The sequence below is a fragment of the Sorex fumeus genome, unplaced genomic scaffold (genome assembly GCF_029834395.1).
Source record: "Sorex fumeus unplaced genomic scaffold, SorFum_2.1 ptg000109l, whole genome shotgun sequence".
NCBI classification, from domain to species: domain Eukaryota; kingdom Metazoa; phylum Chordata; class Mammalia; order Eulipotyphla; family Soricidae; genus Sorex; species Sorex fumeus.
Genome location: NW_026606166.1, coordinates 4108971 through 4127870, shown reverse-complemented (window position 1 = coordinate 4127870; position 18900 = coordinate 4108971). Strand labels below are relative to the sequence as shown.

At 55.3% G+C, this 18900-nt stretch overlaps 1 protein-coding gene across 1 annotated transcript in view; it reads right to left on the bottom strand.

The window, feature by feature from the left end:
• Positions 1 to 292: 292 nt before the first annotated feature.
• Positions 293 to 18900, bottom strand: part of PAQR5 (progestin and adipoQ receptor family member 5) — a 71293-nt gene continuing 52685 nt past the window's right edge. Inside the window, exons 4-8 of the mRNA XM_056134855.1 lie at positions 18637 to 18842; positions 12038 to 12164; positions 5626 to 5722; positions 3143 to 3284; positions 293 to 563 (exon numbers count right to left, since the gene is read on the bottom strand). Of these exons, the coding sequence (XP_055990830.1) occupies positions 322 to 563; positions 3143 to 3284; positions 5626 to 5722; positions 12038 to 12164; positions 18637 to 18842 (814 nt within the window). The 3' untranslated portion in view covers positions 293 to 321. The remainder of the gene's footprint in view (positions 564 to 3142; positions 3285 to 5625; positions 5723 to 12037; positions 12165 to 18636; positions 18843 to 18900) is intronic.

Below are 18900 nucleotides of genomic sequence, written 5' to 3'. Positions count from 1 at the left end.
AGTCACACTCCCTGAAGATTTAAATGGAATCGGAAACCTTATTTGAAATCAACTGAAAACCCTCTTGAAGTCTTCATGATTCTCCTGAATAAGGTCTCTCCTGAACCCGTGTCACCTTTATAAAACCACACACAGAGGATCAGTGCACATCTAGAGAAGCTCCCCCAGTTAAATACCTTTTGGACACAAACCCACCCGAAAATACCAAGACGCCAATGTGTTCCTGGCAGGCCATGTGCACTGGCACCGGGTCGCAGGTCCACGATGCTTTGAGGCTGCAGGTGACAGTTGCTGCCTGGCACACACCAATGATGGTCGGAGTCATAGTTCTTTCTGGTGTCCTTCAGGCTCAGGAGCCCGATACAGAGCAGCAGAGAAGCAGATGACATTGCTGAGGCTGAAGAGGACGTTCAGGAGGATGGCTCCCGAGAGCTGAGCCAGAGACAGGGGCCTGGAGGCCATCAGGAGCCACTCCTTCCTCAGACTCTTGTCCAGAGTGATGGCTTCCATCTGCAGGTGTGTGGCCATGACCACGCACACGTGGAACAGCTGGTGACTGTGCCCTGCAGCAGACACACCCAGCAGCACCCACGTCAGCACCAGGTGGAGGAACTGCTACACACAAGGCAGTCGCGTGCAGGGGGATCGCACCAAGTCCACTGGGGAGAGGGACAGAAAAGGCAAAGTGGGTTGGGGGGGAGGGAGAGAAGGAAGGGAGGCAGGGAGAGAGGAGAGGAGAGAGAAAGAGAGGGGGGAGAGAGAGAGAGAGAGAGAGAGAGAGAGGGGAGAGAGCAGATTAGGGGGAATCTTTGGGGGAAAAGAGTAGAAATGGGGAACAACTGTTTTGTTTCAGGACAGGGTAGCTCTGACTAGGCTGGCTTATCATGATATGTGCACCTTTGTTACAAGAGGCTTTTTTTTCTGCTGGGGGCCAGGGCGGGGCTGTCACACCTGGTGGTACTCAGGGCTTACTCCTGCCTCTGTGCTCAGGGGTCACAAACAACTGAGGGGATCATATGAGGTGCTGGGGATTGAACCCAGGTTGGCCACATGCAAGGTAAGTGCCCTCCCGGCTGTACTATAGCTGTGGCCCCACGGGGCTTTCTTTCTTTAATTAACTCATGCACTCAGAAATTACTCCTGGCGGTGCTCAGGGGACCATGTAGGATGCTGGGAATCGAACCTGGGTTGGCCGCGTGCAAGGCAAATGCCCTACTCGCTGTGCTATTGCTCCAGGCCCCCTTTACTTAACTTTCTTTTCTTAATTAATGCCTTGAGCTCCTGTCATTAATTAGTTGTCCATGTGATGTAGGCAGGTAGACAGGGAAAGGCCCTCGGCAATGAAATTTAACCTCTCCTTTAATCCGATTAATTTTAGTGATTCAGCCCCGAGAAGACTCCAGAACTTCCAGATCAAGACAACCTGAGAAGAGCCTACAAGATACCTTGAACAAAGGAAGGGCAGGCATATGCTGCCCAAGCCCGTGTGCTGCTTGTGTCCTCATGGCCGGGTACATGTGGTGCCTGAGCGCATTCCCTCTCTTGAGATGTGTACTTTCACGCTTTACTATCTAATGCTGGGGTGTGTGTAGCGGCTCTTCTCTGCCCCTGGAGAAGCCCGTGTTCTCTCTTGATCGCCTCTCTCTCTCTCTCTGTCTCTCTCTCTGTCTCTCTCTCTCTCTCTCTCTCTCTCTCATTCTCTCCTCCTCCACACTCCAAAAAACCCTCAAAATCAAATCTGTTTTACTTCACTGCTTCTCTACTCCTGAAATTCTTTTCTGCGAGTGAGACAAGAACCCAGTAACCCTGGGTCCCAGGTGGCAAAGGCGGATCGAGAGAAAGTGACCATCTTTCTCTCCTCCCGACTGACGTGAGCCACCCATGGGGTCCACAAAGGATGGATGGAAGGAAGGAAGGAAGGAAGGAAGGAAGGAAGGAAGGAAGGAAGGAAGGAAGGAAGGCAGGCCTAAGTGTGGCCAGGGTTCAAACCAGCTTTGTGCCACTATGCCCTCACCTCCTCTACCATCTCTCTTTGAAGTCAAGGCAAGCAGTTTCATTTTCTTGGGAAAAGGGGGAGTTTAATGGTTCCAACCAGATGTAAGCAGTGTTTGTTCTTTAAAGGACAGAGAACTCTCTAAACCCCTTGTTAATAATCTCTAATCGACAGCTCCTGGGCAAAGCCTCCCTCGCCATAGGGGTGTTTTCTATTCTGGATTTTAGGTTCAAGAGGATGGACTAGAGTTGAGTAAATGAAAATGCTCCCAAGAATCCAGAGAGCTGACAGAACCACCCGCTAATGCCCTGTCTTTCTCATCGGCCTCCTTATAGGGATCTGCCCCCCCCCCCTCAGCATTTTGCTCTCTCTAATACCCTCACCGAAAGGGGAGAGAAGATACATTTCTAACATTAAAAAAAACCCCACAAAAATCCAAAAACCAAAAACAGGCTCCAGGAAGATGAGATTCCTCTCCCTTTATCTCCCCCACCCCTCTCCCGCCCTGCCACGCACCCCCGCCCCTCTCCTGTTCGAGAGCTCCCCGCTCCTGCACTGTGGGCCAAGGCTGTCTTCTCATCCTCTGGCGGTGGGGTGTGGAGTGCGAGTTCCAGCCTCCCCTCCCGGCCCTGCAGCTACCCTGCCTCTAACCAGAGCTCAGGCCTGGCCCCGGAGAACCACACACAGCCTCCGAGCACCCTACCCACCCGGGGCCTGTCCACCTCCTCGCAGTGTCTCCGTGGGGGTGTCTGCCCAAGCCGGAAGCCACAGGCTCTCCCGTGATTCTGCAGCTGCTCCCAACAGAACCAGACAAAGACCGTCCTTGGGACAGCCATTGCCGGGTCGCCCCAAGACCAGCGTGCCCTGACTTCCCTCTTCCTCTCAGGGACTGTCCTCAGGGTTTTTTCGGTCGCGGGATTTTGCAGGTGAGCCATAAACAGGCCCAGGAGTGCCGTCAAACCCACTGACTCGCTCTCCATCCTTCCCCATCCTGCCTCGTCCTCCAATTTTATGCCTCGAGGACTTCCGGTCAAGGTGCTCCTCGCCCTGCCCCTGCCAGCCTTTTGCACCTGCGTGTGCCACAGCCCACACGTGACCTGAAGCCCCCAGAGAGGGGACAGCGGGCAGCAGGGAGTCCCGCTCACTCACCGATGTAGTCAAAGCGTCCGGGAGCCAGGCGTTCGGGCAGATGTGCGGAGTAGAAGAAGGAGGCCAGGAGGGTCATGGCCGTGTGCTTCTGGTGGTACAAGGTGGCCTCGCTCAGGGCACTGTCCCCGGGGAGCAGGAAGAGCTGCAGGCATGGGAGGACATGTCAGGGCTGGAGAGGACCCTCGTCCTGTGTCCTGCTCGGACTGCCCCAGGGACAGTGAGCAGAGCCCAGCCTGCCCTGAGCCACTGAGGCCCAAGGCGAAGGGGTCTGAATCCCCCGGGGTGTCGGGAGAGCCTGGGGGTTATTCATTAATTTCTCCATTCGGGGCCACACCTGATCATGCTAGGGGATACTCACTGGTCACTCGTGGTGGTGCGGGGGGGGGGGAGGACCCACGCTGAGCCCAGGTCTCCCACCAGCAAAGCTGTACTCCACTCTATGACTCTTAGCTCTACGTTGACTTTTTTGGTTAACTCATACGTTTTATTTTTATTTAATTGAATCACGGTGAGATACACAGTTTCACAAGTTGTTTTGTGATTGGGTTTCGGTCCTACTATTCCAACACCCGTCCTTTCACCAGTGTACATTTTCTATCACCAATGTCCTCAGTTTCCTTCCCACCCCCCCCCCCCACCTCTCCACGCCTCAGCACCCCAGCCAGCCTCCATGTCCATGGCAGGCACTTCTCTCCCTTGCTCTCCTCACTCTCTCTCTCCCTCTCTCTTACTCTCCTCTCTCTCTCACTCACTCTCTTCACTCTCTCCCTCTCTCTCCCCCCCCCCCCCCGTCTTCTCTCTCTCTCTCTCTCTCTCTTCCTCTCCCCCCACCCCCCACTCTTGCTCTCACTCCTCTTTCTGGGCATAATGGTTTGTATTAACTTCACAACAGTCATAGTAGTAACATAAGAAGACATAAGGAAAGGAAAGAAAATAGAAAAATTCTATTTTTTTGGGGGGGATACAATGCAAGCCTGGAGAGAGCTCAGGCTGAGTCTATGTCCTGCGTAGATATCCGACCCCCTAAAAACCGTCAAGAGTGATCCCTGGGCACAGAAGTAGGAGTAGCCCTTGAGAATCACTGGGTGTGACCCCCTCCGCCCAAACACAAACAAACAAATCTCCAGAGTCAAAGAAAGAACAGGGGAAAGTAAATCTGGTATTAAGTAGTCTGTTCACCATCTGAGCATCCCCCCACGGAGCTGATGGTCCTAATTAAACCCGGGGAAGGCCGCTGAGTCATCGGAGAGTGACTTATACTTAGGAGCTAAGTGGAGTTGCTGTTTGGGACATGGGGCGGCGTCCATGCCAGTGGGCATCATCCCAGCCTCCACTATCACACTCCACCTCCAGACAGCTTCGCTGAGCACTGAGGCCGCAGCCTGCCTGTTCATCCTCATGACTCTGGGAGCTCCATCTCCCTCCCCACCGCCCAGCCCTAGTCCCCCGCCACCGCCCCCCCCACCCCCGCACCCCCAGTGCTGAGCCAGGAATACAGAACCTGGGACAAAACATACGGGACTGGTCTGGCTCTGGTTTCCCGGGCACGGCCCATGTTCAGGAAGGGGCGGGGGCAGCGGGGATTGAGCTGCACCCCCAGCCTGTGCCCAGACCCAGCCGTCTTCCCTCCTGGCTCCCACTCTCCCTCCTCTGTGGGCCTGCAGCTGACCCCTGCCGCATTCCCGGGCTCTGTGGCTGAATCCCTCTCTGCCTTCACTCACAGGAAGTGAAGCTTCATTACAGGTGAGAGCAGCTAAGAGCACTGCCTACGACCCTGGGACCCTGCTGGCCTTCCCCGCTCGACCCCGCCCTCTGTCCTGGGTCCACTCTGGAGTCGCCCGCAAATCCTCACTGAACAGACCTTCTTTTTTTTTTTTTTCTTTTTCTTTTTGGGTCACACCCGGCGATGCACAGGGGTTACTCCTGGCTCATGCACTCAGGAAGTACTCCTGGTGGTGCTCAGGGGACCATATGGGATGCTGGGAATTGAACCAGGGTCAGCCGCGTGCAAGGCAAACGCCTTACCTGCTGTGCTATCGCTCCAGCCCCAGACTTTCTTTATATAAAGACCTCTCTTTATATTTACTAAATTACTCTAGTAAATGTCAATTATTTTACTATATTACTATACTTGCTGCTTTGCTTCACTCTGCCAAAGGTCTGCCTCCAGACATGCCCCCTTTGCCCCCAGCCAGCACTTCATCTCATATATCTGATCACAACCTGATAATGGGGTGTTGTGACCACGACCCTTTAGTTCTCTTAGTCACTCTAAGTCCCAGGTTGCCTCCCCTCCCCAGTCCTCCAGGATTGCTCCTGAGCTCCCATCAGCGCCAACCGCTGATCAGTCCCCAAGGGGTGCTCAGAGCCTGTGTCTTCACATCACTCCTTGATGACTCTGCAAGTCCCACGGAGAGGGGAAGTGGGCTTCTTGTGGGTGCCCCCAAGGGACCTGCACGGTGTTTGGGCCCCCAGGACCTTACCCTGTAGAGGACGGGCAGCGACACCCAGATGTAGGGGTAGGCAAAGGCGAGGACGCGCAGCAGCTTGTACAGCCTGGACCCCTGCGTCTCCAGAAACCTAAACGGTGCAGGCAGAGGAGGAAGAGACAGGATTGAAGGAGTCTTGGTGCACGGACGCTTGGGCGGGCCTGGAGAGTACCACGTGACGCTACAGCGCGTGGCCAAGCTGGATTCCCAGGCCCACCTGATCCCCAGCATCATGGGTGCAGCCGCCAACTGCCCGGGTATCCGTCGGCTGAGCAGTATTACATCCTCTGGCCCTTGAACTCACCGGAAGGCCTACTGACCAAGACTTGTGATGGGGCCCCCTGGGCTTTCCGAGGGGAAGGGGTCTTCCTTCCCCAAACGACTGAGGTCAAGCCTCGTTCAAGCCTCATTCAGCAGAGGGTGTTTCCCCAGCCACTCCTGCAGGTTCGTTTGGTTTCTGCTTTTTTGGGCCACATCTAAGGATGCTCAGGGGTTACTCCTGGCTCTGCACTCAGGGATCACTCTTGGCAGTCCTTACCATATGGGATGCTGGGGTTGAACCTGGGTCGACCGGGTACAAGGCAAAGGGTCTCCCTTCTGTACTATCGCTCCAAGCCCATGGGCTCAGTCTGTGAAAGAAATGCCCGATGCACTTTGAGACTCAGTGAGACCCAGATGAATGGGGGTGGGGGGAGGCGGGCGGCACTGGGCCGAGGTCCTCTGGGAACCCCATACTCTAACTGCCAAAGAGCCTTTCATTTCTTTCTTTATTTGGGTTTTGGTTATGGGGCCACACTTGGCACTGCTTAGGGTTTACTCCTGGCTCTGTGCTCAGGGCTCAGGGGCCCCTGTATGGTATAGTGGATCGAACTGGAGTTGATGAGGTGGAAGGCATGCACTTAAACCCTGTCTCTCTCTCTCTCTCTCTCTCTCTCTCTCTCTCTCTCTCTCTCTCTCTCTCTCTCTCTCTCCCCAAGAACCTCTTAAAGTCCAGTACCCAGAAACTAGGGCTCAAGAGGACCTCCCTTAAAAACCCCAGAGGTTGGTACCCAAGTCCCAGAGCACTGCATCACTGAGCAAAGCGTTGTCAGGGGTGACCCCCCCCCCCCCCGAGGCTCAGGGGTCAGTCCGTGACAAGGCGCAGTGTCCTAACTATTCAGAGATGTCCAGGCAGCAGCCCAGGGGGTTGGGGCCACACATGGCCATGCTCAGGGCTGAGTCCTGGCTCTGTGCTCCAGCATCACTCCTGGCGGTGCTCGAGGAACCATCTGGGGTGTCAGAGCACAAGGAGCAGAGGTCTGGGATCCCACCCCCCACGCCACCAAGTGTTCTTTGGCCCTGCTGGAATCCAGATGGCCACGCAGGCCAGGGACTGAACCTGGGTCTCCTCACAGACGCCAGTTCTTCAAGCCATAGCCCCAATTCCATAACAATTTTCTTTCTTTCTTTTTTTTTTTCCCCCCCTCAGGCCACACACACCTGGCGATACTCAGGGATTACTCATGGCTCTGCTCTTTGGAATTACTCCTGGCAGTGCTTGGGGGAGCATATGGGATGCCGGGGATCAGCCACATGCACTGTTAAGTGTCCTCCCTATTTCTCCAGTTTCATCCCACAACAATTGTCTTCCACCTTCTTTGTGGGGAGCATACCTGGCGGTGCTCAGGACTACTCCTGGCTCAGAAGTGACCCCTGGTGGTGCTCAGGGAACCATACAGGGAGAGCTGAGATTAAAACCGAGGTTGGAAGTGAGTGGAGGGCTGAGAGCAATTAAGATAGAGATAATAAGAGCTGGGAATGATCACATTGGACAAGAACTGAGTGTAACCAGGTCCCAGGGGCTCCCCTGAATCTGCCCAATGATCCTCTCCTGCAAAGACAGGTTTCTTTGTTCTGCCACAAGCACTCCCTCAGTTCCCCAGACCCTCTGCTCCTCCCCACAGTCATGGCCCCCTGCATCTATGGCCTAACCTGCCCGTGTCCTGCGAGCCATCACAGTGGCCTGACTACAGCCCTCCCCCTGCCCTCTGCTCCCTGCCCCGGGCCTCTGGGGGCATGGTCAGAGCAGGTGTGGGGCTGCTCGCGTCTGGACCCCAGGTCCCCTATGCTAAAGCCTGCCTGAGCACACGCTGTGCATCTCCCAGGGCAGCTGAGCTTGGGGTCCCTGATCTGGGTAGGAGGCAGCCCCCAGGGATCCCGAGAAGCCCCACTGTCCCCACAGACAAGCCCCCACCCGCTCCAGCCCACCCTTCTTCCTCAACCCTGTCACAACCAGAGAAGGCACCATGGGCTCCGTGGAGAGAAGGAACAGGCATGGCAGGAGGAGGAGGAGACGGAGGAGAAGCAGCGACCCTCATCCTCTTCCCCGGCCCCCAACAGGAGCCCCGGCTGGGTGGGATTAAGCAGCACTGTGCTTTCATGCCAGATCCCGGTCGCCCCAGGTTCAGATTCCACCTCTGCCCTTCATGACTGTGTCACCCCAGCTCTGTGCACCCCGGAACCCTGCGCAGCAAGCCAAACCCCTCCCTGGTTTGACCCTGAGGCTTGCGTGAGTACACAGCAAAGTACCCGCTGGCATCTGTTCTCTCCCTGGGAGGGGGAAGAAGAGGAAGAGGAGAGGCTCTGAGCAATCAATGTGCCCTTTTTGGGTGGGGGAGAGGGGATGCTTTTTGGCTCATACCTGGCGATGCTCAGGGGTTACTCCTGGCTCTGCAATCAGGAAATACTCCTAGCCTGGGATGCTGGGAATCAAACCCGGGTCGGCCGCGTGCAAGGCAAACGCCCTCCTCGCTGTCCTATCCCTCTGGCCCCTTTAAGTGCCCTGAAGTGAGAGGGCAAACAAGGGGCAGGGACTGTGGTTCTCCGTTTGGCTCCCAAACTTCACACCTTGAACCTCAGCCCGTGTCCTCAGCGGCTGCCCCAGGGCAGCACGGCCATCTACTCAAGACTCCTGCAAATCTGACCTGGCCCCTTGTGCTGCTGCCAATCACCTGATAATTCCTGGCTCTGAGCACTTTTTTCTGAGCCCCTGACATGGGAAGGTGGGCTCTGGCCGCAGAGGGACACCCCGAAAGCATGGTTTTCCTGCCGCTTGAGACAACATTTTTACTGAGCCTGATAAAATGCTTCCCCGGGGGGTTGCCAATGAACCGGCCTGTCCAGCTGCGAAGCTAAATCTACGTGGGGGAAAAGGAGAAAAAGCAGAACAGGACAGAGGTTGGGGGAAAAGGGAAAGGGCCCACTGGCCACAGAGCTGCAGTTGTGCCTCTCGCCACAGGGTGCCGCTAAAGAGTCAGGGCGGGAGGGAACAGAGGCACCGGAACCCTCCGGAATGTCCACAGCCTGCAGTGCATTCCTTTCGGGGTGCTGGGGTGTGTGTGTGGGGGTGGGGAGGGACTAGTCTCTAGGGAGCCAGACTCCTCCATCCAGAACCAGGTTAGCAGGAAACACTGGCTCCCGAGAGAACCTTGTATCAAGGGAGGGTGGACTTGATCTGAACCTGGTAATTCCTGTTGCCACATAGCTACAGAGTAGCAAGCTGGCGGGGGGTGGGGGGGCGGGACGGGACGGGACGGGACGGGATGGGACGGGACGGGGACACACGACTGTAGGGCTTTGGAAAAAGGTTCTGTGGCAGCGGTTGTGCATGGTGCCTGCGTGTTTACCCACCACACAGCAACAGGGACAGTCTCGTGTGCCGGCCTTGGTCCTAGCTGCCCTTTTGTCATCCTCCGGAACCCTCTGGCCTCCAGCTGTTAGGAACCTCTGCCTGCATCTCTCTCCTGCTCTCACTGGGCACAACTCAGCCAGGGCAGCTCCACTCTGAGCTTCCGGGCCTCCAGCATGTGGCCTGGCCGTGGGGGAAGCTCCTCCTTGTAGGGTCTCACCTCCCTCTCTTCCTGGGGGGGGGGGGGGGCAGTCTTATCCTGAGAACTCTCCTTCATCAGTTTCCTGTGTGCACAACGTCTGTTTCTGGAGGAGACAGCCCTCCTCTTGGGAACCTTGGAGGTCACAGGCAGTGCAGGCAGACAGCAGCTCTTCCTGCTGCCCCTGACGGTTTCCCTCCGAACCACAGGGCAACCCCCCAAACGGGCATTCTGGAGACTTTAAGAAGCAACACTCTGTCCAGAGGTGCCAAGCATACCTCGCACCCCACCACCCGGGCAAAGAGACATTCATTCCTTGTATCTAGTCACTCCTGGCTAGAGGAAACAGCCTCCTGCTAGCTCGTAGGACACTCAGGAAGCTTTTTCCCACTTCCACAAGGCTGCCCTGGGTCACGGACACAGGGGATGGGAACCCCCTCGCCCAGGAAGCCTTCCATGCCCTCGGCATACAGAGCTCCTCTCATGCTGATCCTAATTCCCAACACTGCCCTGAGTCCTAACCATTCTAGACAGTGTGTCCCCCAAGGTCCAGAATCAGAGCCTGGGACGGGTGGGCGTGTCCTTCCAGGAACCCTGCCCCTCCATGCATCCTTTCTCGGGGACAGTTTTCTCCTGGGGTGGGGTTCCCACCTGACCTGGCATCTGTACAGCTCAGGCCTGCACAGAGGCTGCTCCAGACATCAGCGTCCACTGCCAGGGTCCTTGAGGGGCTGGAGAGAAGGAGATCCGAAGCACAGAGCGTCTGGTTCTGCTCCCTACCCCACAGACTGACCCGCCGTCAGAGCCCTGGGGGAGTCTGTACCTCCAGCACGAGCGAGTGTGCCCCGACTCCCCTCCGCAGCCTTCTGAGGAGGGAGGCCCACAAACCCAGAGTTGAACGGGGAGTAGTGTCCACCCCCCCAGACCCCCCTGACTCGGGACAGGTGGCTGGAAGGCCACTGGCCTCCCAGGAAAACAAACCACCCAGCCTTCCAGGCTGGGGAGACATGACCACCTTGCCCTGGAGCCCAAGGATCCTTCACTGCCGCCCACAAGAAAGAGGGGTCCAGGTTTGCCCTTCAGAGCACCCGCCTCACTCCCAGTTGGGGGGGGGGGGCGGAGGTGCTTGCAAGAAGCAGCAGCCAGCAGGGGAAGAAATGGAGGTGCAGTTGGTAGATGAAGGATTCCCTCCTTCCCTCCCTCCCTCCCTCCTTCCCTTCCTTCCTTCCTCCTCCCTCCCTCCTTCCCTCCCTCCCTCCCTCCCTCCTTCCTTCTTTCCTTCCTTCCTTCCTTCCTTCCTCCCTTCCTTTCTTCCTTAACTGAAGTATATCCTCAGCCCTAGGGATGTTTTTTCTAACCCTTCCCCTACATCCTAGTCTGGTAACAACCACCCCCCACCCAACACACACACACTCCTGCATTCCCCGAGCACACCTGAAAGATTTCCCAGGTCACTCATGGGAGCTTTTCGGTGGCCAAGTGGCCAAGTGGCGACCCTCACACAGCATCCCCTGCACTCCTATTCCAGTGAAAGGAAGAATGGGGATGAGAGCCAAGGAGCCGACCAGCCACAGCTTCTCCTGGACATGGATGGCCACAGAGCAACCTCTGCTCCTCCATGTCCACCCACCGGAGGCAGGGCCCTTGGGTGGCAGCCAGCATTCTGCCCTGGGCACCCTCTGCTGGCCTTGCACAGCTGCACTGCCTGGAGTCCTTCCATTTGTCTATGACAGATGTGAGCCCCCTCTACAGGTGAGCAAGCCAAGGCTTCAGGAGTCCACGTGATGGCCTGAATGACAGCGTGATGTTAAGAGCTGGGGCAACTGGAAAGCAGAGAACTCCTTTAAGAACTGGGGCTGGCGGGGCTGGAGCAACAGCACAGCAAGCAGGGTAGGGTGTTTGCCTGGCACGCGGCCGACCAGGGTTTGATTCCCAGCATCCCATATGGTCCCCTGAGCACCGCCTGGAGTAATTCCTGAGTGCATGAGCCAGGAGTAACCCCTGTGCATCGCCAGGTGTGACCCAAGAAGCAAAAAAAAAAAAAAAAAAGAATTGGGGCTGGAAATAATACAGCAGGTAGGGCACTTGTCTCACTTACGGCCAACTGGGTTCAACTTCTGGCACCTTATATGGTCCCCTCAAGCCAGGAGTAAGCCCTAAGCATGACTGAGTGTGGTTCCAAAACCATTAAGAAAAAAAATAAAAAAAGAATTTCAAGACTGGTCTGGAGAGGAAACACAGGGATTGAGGCGTTTGCTGTCTATCTAGGTCGAATCCCAGGATCTATAGGAGTGGCCCCTGAGCACAGAGTAAACCCTGCGCACCACCAGGTATGGCCCAATAATCTCCCCCAAAGAGCTTCACAGCAGCTGAGCTCTAAACCAACCGCCTGCCCATGGGCCCTGCCAGGCTACTGCAAGTCCAGCTGGAACCCAGCTCCCGAACCGGAACCACCTCTTCCCTGGCCCCGCCCCGACACCCCCCCCCCAGCCCGGCCCAATGGGCCACTGTTCCCCTACCCCCGGAGCCTGCGCTGGTACCTGGAGTAGCAGGCGAGGCCGGTGCTGAAGATGGTGTTCAGGACGGCCACGCTCAGGTAGCAGTCGTGGAACCGCGTGTGCATGAGCGCGTCGGGGAACACGTAGGCAAAGTAGGCGATGGCCGAGCCTGGGGAGAAAACAGCATGGCAAAGAGCCCCGTCGCTGTGACTTGCCCACAGCCCGTGACCCCAGCTGGCACCTGCCCACTCCCCTGAACAACCCCCAGCACTTCCTTGCCCAGACGCTGTCCTGGGACTTGCCCGGGCCCGGGAGGCTGCAGGGCTCCTCGCCTAACATCCTGCACTCAAACAAGGTGCTCCGAGAGGGTGACTCGCCCACCTGGGACAAACAGCTAGAAGGCCCACAGAGCCCAACGCTAGAGCCAGCAGTTCCATGACAGGCCTGGTGGATGACCATGTGATGGGACCCAGGATGACCCCATGTCCCCTCAGACTGGGGCTTCCCACCTACCCGAGCACACAGGCGTAACACAGAAGGACCGGATTTGGTGAAGTGTCAGATCAGGGAGTGTGTGTGTTTGCGCGCACGTAAGTGTGTGTGTGTACAAGCCTGTTTATGTGTGAGAGAATGTGGCTATGTCTCTGTGTGTATGCCTGTGCGTGACTGTATGTGTGTGTGAGAGAATGCATGTGTGCATATGTGTCTGTGTTTGTGTGTGTATGTGTGTGAATGTGTGTCTGTTAGTGTGTGTATGTCTGAATGTGTGAATGTGTGCCTGTCTCTGTGTGTATCTGTGTCTGTGAGTTTGTGTCTCTGTATGAGTGTGTGTCTGAGTGTGTGTGAGTGTCTGTGTGTGAGTGTGTATATCTGTGATTGTGTGTCTCTCTGTGTGTATCTGAGTGTGTCTGGGACCGTCTGTCTGTGTCTGTGTGTGAGTGTATGTGTGCCTGAGTGTGTGTGTGTCTGTACATGAGTGTGTGTGTCTGAGTGTGTGTCTGTCTTTGAGTGAATATGAGTGTGAGTGGTTCTTTGTGTGTTTCTATATGTGTGCCTGTGTTTGTCTTTGTGTGTGTCTGTGCATCTGTGAGTGTGTATCTCTGTGTGTGCATGTGAGTTTGTGCCTGTGTGTGAGTGGATATGTGTCTGAGTGTCTGTGAGAGTGTGTGTATGTCTGTGAGTGTGTGTATCTGTGTATGTATCTGATGTGTGTAAGAGTGTGTCTGTGGGGCTGGAGCAATAGCACAGCAGGTAGGGCGTTTGCCTTGCATGTGACCAACCCGGGTTCGATTCCCAGCATCCCATATGGTCCCCTGAGCACCGCCAGGAGTAATTCTTTAGCACAGAACCAGGAGTAATCCCTGTGCATTGCTGGGTGTGACCCAAAAAGCAAAAAATTTTAAAAAAATTAAAAAAATAGAGTGTGTCTGTGTCTGTGTGTCTGTGGTCCGTGTGTGTGTCTGAGTGTGTGTGAGTGCGTATATCTGTGATTGTGTGTCTGTATCTGAGTGTGCCTGTGACTGTGTCTCTCCGTGAGTGTATGTGTGCCTGAGTGTGTGTGTCTGAGTGTATCTGAGTATGAGTGGTTCTTCGTGTGTTTCTGTGTGTGTGCCTGTGAGTGTGTTTATCTCTGTGTTTGTGAGAGTGTATCTCTTTGTGTGTGTGAGTGTACGTGTGTCCGAGTGTCTGTGGGAGTGTGTGTCTGTGTTTGTCTCTATGCGTATTTGTGTGTCTGTGAGTTATGTATCTCTGTGTGTGCATGTGTGAGTTTGTGCCTGTGTGTGAGTGTATGTGTATGTGTGTCTGTGAGAGAGTGTGTTTCTGTGAGTGTCTATGTGTGTGTCTGTAAGTGTGTGTGTGAGTGTGCAAGTGTGTGTATTGGGCGTGACTCCTGAGGGGCTGGACTACAGGATGGTGCTTTCTTCTGTTGGGAGTTCTGTGAGGAAAGGCTGACCCAGGAACCTTGCAGAGACCCGTACACGGGTCTGGCAGGCAGAGCAGAGCCAACACTGTCCTTTCCAGGGCCAAACAGCAGCGAGAGTCCCTTCTGAAAGAGGCAGCCTGCAGGGCCCAGTCCTAAGGGCTCCTGTGACCTGGGAACCTTTGGAGGCAGGTGACAGGGCCTCAGGCGAAGCAGACGCACCCTCTACCTTTGAGTCCATTTCACAGAAGGGTCTAGAGGGGCCAAGTGGCAAAGGCACCGACCCTGGAGCCCCCTGGGAGTGGGGAGAGGGCTCAGACATCTGAGGGCAGAGGGCGTTTCTGGGGAAGCGGGAGTCAGCCTGGATGCCAGGCTAAGAAAGGGAACCTGGTGGGTGTGACAGCAAGGCCTTGAGGGACAGACGGCTGAAGGGGTGCGACTGCCCAGCACTGGACTTACTCCTGGGCTCACAGAGTGGGAATGGAAGCATGGTGGGGGCTGGTGGGTAGACGGGACTGCAGAGAATGGAGCCAGGAACCTGAGCACATGGTGTTTACTGAACATCCTGCACCAGGCAGGGGGCGCTGTGCCCCAGAGAATGAGAGGAAGGGGTCCTGCTGAGGGAGGGGGTTCACTGAGCTCTGAAGGCCCAGAGGGACTGGAAGGTGGTGTTCTGGGGAGCAGGGAGTGGGGGGTGTTGGGGCAGGCAGCACAGGATGGGGGTGAATCAGCCATGTACAAGCTGTGTGACATTCAGTGTCCTTATTCTCACTGTAGCTGGGTCCTGTCCCAGGGGACAGCTGTCCATGTCATTAAGACTGTCATTGATGCTCTCCGAGGATCCTGCCTTCTCCTGCTTCACATCCAAAACTGTCTCCTAGGGGCTGGAGTGATAGCACAGCGGGTAGGGTATTTGCCTTGCGTGTGGCCAACCCGGGTTCAATTCCCAGCATCCCATATGGTCCCCCGAGCACCGCCAGGAGCAATTCCTGAGTGCAGAGCCAGGAGTGACTCCTGTGTATCGCCAGGTGTGACCCCCCCCAAAAACAAAGCAAAAAAAAAAAACTGTCTCCTAATACACCCGTGAGGAAGCTTTGCCGAATTTTTGCCATGGATGAGAGCAGTGAGGCTCGCAGAAGAGAAGAAATTGCTGGAATCAGACATCTGACAAAGGGCTAAGACCCAGATCCAGAAACACTCACAAAACTTGACAGCCCCAAAGCCAAAGCACCTCATCAAAAGATGGGAAGAGGATGCATATCCCCAAAGAGAGGCCCGGGAGGCACGTGAAGAAGTTCACCATGGCTGATTATCGCGGAAGTGGAAGCTCAAATCATGAGATCAATGAGAAGTCTAGAAATAGCTGCTGCTGGTGGGGGCGAGGTGTGTTGGAAAGGAACCCACATCTCTGCTGGGGGACCATCATCAGGGTCATCCTCTATGGAAAAGTCAGGAGACATCTCAAAAAACGAAAAACAGAGCTTCCACATGACCCAGTGATTCGACTCATTGGTATCCATTCCAAGAACACAGAAACAAATCAGAAAGGCATGTGCACCCCTATTTTCACTGCAGCACTTAGCACAATAGCCAGGATACTAAAACAACCAAAACGCCCAACAACTGATGAGTGGACAGAGATGTTTTGGTATATGTGCCCAGTGGAGTATTATGCAGCTCCGAAAGATGAAGTCTTACGGTTCACACCAACTTGGACAGGATTGGAGGGGATCATGACGAGCAAAGTGGGTCACGAGATTAGGACACACCTGACGAGCTCACTCCTCTGTGTTGTACAGAGGTACAAAGCCAAGGAGAGGCAGGATTTTCATGGCAATGAAAATAAACCTTGGAATCCTGACAACAGAACTAAGGTTGGGAGGAGGCTGGAGGTGAGCCCTCTAGAAACAACGAAGACCAGTGGTGGGGTCCTGGGCACCCTGTTGATAGAGGCTCAGTACCTTTGTCCAACTAAAGCATAACCGTTGACACTACCGTCAACTATGTTACCTCAACAATAACATAGTATTTTAAAAATAAAATAATTGGGCCAGAAAGATAGCGCTGTGGGTACGGCACTTGTCTTGCATGCGGCCAACCTGGTTTTAATCCCTGGCACCAAATATGGTCCCGGGGCTCTGCCAGGAGTGATCCTGGGCACCACCGGCTGTGGGCCCAGCTCCAAAGTACATAAAATAAGTACGAACAGAAAAAGAAAAGAAAAAACTTGCCAAGACTTCTTTCTGGGTCACACCCAGCGATGCTCAGGGGTTACTTCTGGCTCATGCACTCAGGAATTACCCCTGGTGGTGCTTGGGGGACCATATGGGATGCTGGGAGTCGAACCTGAGTCGGCCGCGTGCAAGGAAAATGCCCTACCCGCGGTGCTATCGCCCCAGCCCATGGCCAAGACTTCTTGTAGCTGAGAAACGATAGAAATCTCCCAGGGGTAGGGTGGGGGCTGGGTGGCAGAGGGGAGGCTGGGAGGATGCTAGGGCAGAGCCATGTCTTGAGGGCAGAGTCTTTTGCAGTGTTAGTAACTGCACTAGTCATCCCACAGGCTGGGGGGAGTGGGCCAAGCCCACTACCAAGCAGGCTGGTAGCGGGCCCGAGTCTGAGGGAGGAGACCCCTCGTTCCTTACAGATTTCCCACTCCAGAGGGGCAGGGGGGTACCAGGGCAGTGGTTTAGAGAGGGGAGCCCACTATTCAAGGGTGTTGGGGGATGGTGTGGGACCAGAGGCGACCCCCAGGGACCTCGACTGTGTAAGAGATGATTCTAAGAAAGGAGAGGGAGAGCCAGGAGGCCATGCTGCTAGGACAGAGAGGAGAACCCAGAGGGATCTCAGGGCTGCAAGGGCCAGCAGGGGGCTGGGACCACTCCTGGCTCTGCTCTACGGTTGCCCTGAGTGGTGCTGGGAGTGGAGGATAGGGACCGTGCAGTGCTGGGGGGGGGGGGGGGGGCGCTCAGGTCTTCTGCATGCAAAACCCACTGAGCTCTCTCTCCCTCCAGTCCCAGCTCAAGTGGAGGAGAGGCTGGCACCGGGCAGTGAAGCTTTGAGGAGTGGGAGGGGGAGTGCAGAATACCGCATGTGTCCATGTGCATTCATGAGATGTGCATATGCTTGTGGATGTGGGCGTGTAAAGTAATCTCCCCTATGTCCAGGGATATATGTGCAGGCCGCCAGTAGAGAGGTGGAAAGGAAGACAGTGGCAAATCCAACATACGTTTCTCCCTCCACGTACACCTTTGAGTAGTGAATGACTCCTAACAATAAAGGTAAAGGTAAAGGTAAAGGCCCTCCCGTTGATCGTCGATTTGCTCGAGCGGGCCCAGTAACGTCTCCATTGGAGACTTTGTTGTTACTGTGTCTGGCATATCGAATACTCTCGGTAGCTTGCCGGGCTCTCCGAGAGGGGCGGAGGAATCGAACTCGGGTCGGCCATGTTGGCCGCTTGTAAGGCGAACGCCCTACCCGCTGTGCTATCGCTCCAGCCCAATAAAATAGTATTTATAACAAAATACCGGAATACAAAAGTTCATGAAGGTGGCATTTTTGTGTCTCAACTCATTTTCTCATCTTTGTTTTGGGGCCATAATTGGCAGTGGTCAGGGCTTACCCCTGGCTCTGCACTCAGGGATCACTTTTGGCAGGCTCAGAGGACCAGACAGTGCCAGGGATCAAACCCTGGTCAATCTAACCCTGCCCTCTGTACTAACACTCCAGCCCTCTCAAAACATCTTATATGTAACTCTCTGAACCACTGTTGACCTTGGGCAACAGAAACCACAGAAAAAACCTGCAGGTATGTGTGGAGCCCTGTATGTGTAAACACATGTATGTGTATATGTGTGTATGTGCACATATATGTTGTGTATGTATGTGTGCTTGTGTGTAACTGTGTGTGTGACTTGTGAAGGAAGAGAGAGAGAGAGGAAAGCATAAGATATAGGGTGGAATTGGACTCCTCGCGAATGCTCTCTTGGCAAGTGCAGACAATTCCCTGGCTTTTGCCCCTAGAAAGGATCAAGAGGGAAGGAGGAGCTGGAACTGGGATTAGTGGACAGAGGGACACCTCATGGTGGGGTGTCTGTCTGTCTACCATGAGAGGGGACAGACAAAGGAACACAAGAGAAACACAGACAGTTACATGTATGTGTCCATGGCCTTCCTCACCCCCTCTGGGCTCACTGTCCAGTTCTCTGGTCCCGTCTCAACCTCCCTCAGACTCTGGGCCAGCTCTGCCCTGCAGAGAGGCCCAACCAGCCTGAGAGAGAGGACTGTACGATCCAAAGTGGGCCAACTGAGAACCCCAGTCCATTAAACACGAGATTACACAAACTGGCAGTGAGGGATATCACATTAGCAGAAGCTACAATGATCCTATTAATGAACTGGTGAGTCTGTTCAGTGGAATCGTGGTGAGGTGCTACCAAGGTCTCCCTTCACCCTGTGTCTGATGACCCGTTAGAGGTGTGCAGGAGTACTTACACCCCACGAGCCACGGGTGTAAATGGGACCTAGGGCTGTGGTCCCCAGGGAGCCAGCTGTGGCACTGATGCTGAACACCTCCGTTCAAGTTTCTCACATAGCCCTGAGTGGAGCCTGGGTGAGTCCCTGGTGCCCCCATCACTATCTGTAAGCCTGGGGGAGCCTACACGGAGCCCAGCTCCCAGGAGGGCAGCGGGGGAGGGGCGCGGCAGGTGTTGGGCTCACGCACCCAGGCTGAAGAGGTTGACGGCGCCATAGTCCAGGAAGTAGCAGATGTGGCGGGCCTTCTGGGACATGGAGCTGAAGGTGTGTGCACAGCTGGACACAAAGGGGTACACGCAGCTGGTGCCCATGTACACGAGCAGAGGCCAGGAGTAGCTGTCATGCTGGATGTCCGTCCCGTAGAACCTGGTCACTAACCTCCACACGAAGAACCTGGAACAGAGCAGAGCTAAGTCACTTCAGCCTACACCCCTGACTCCTGTTCTCCATT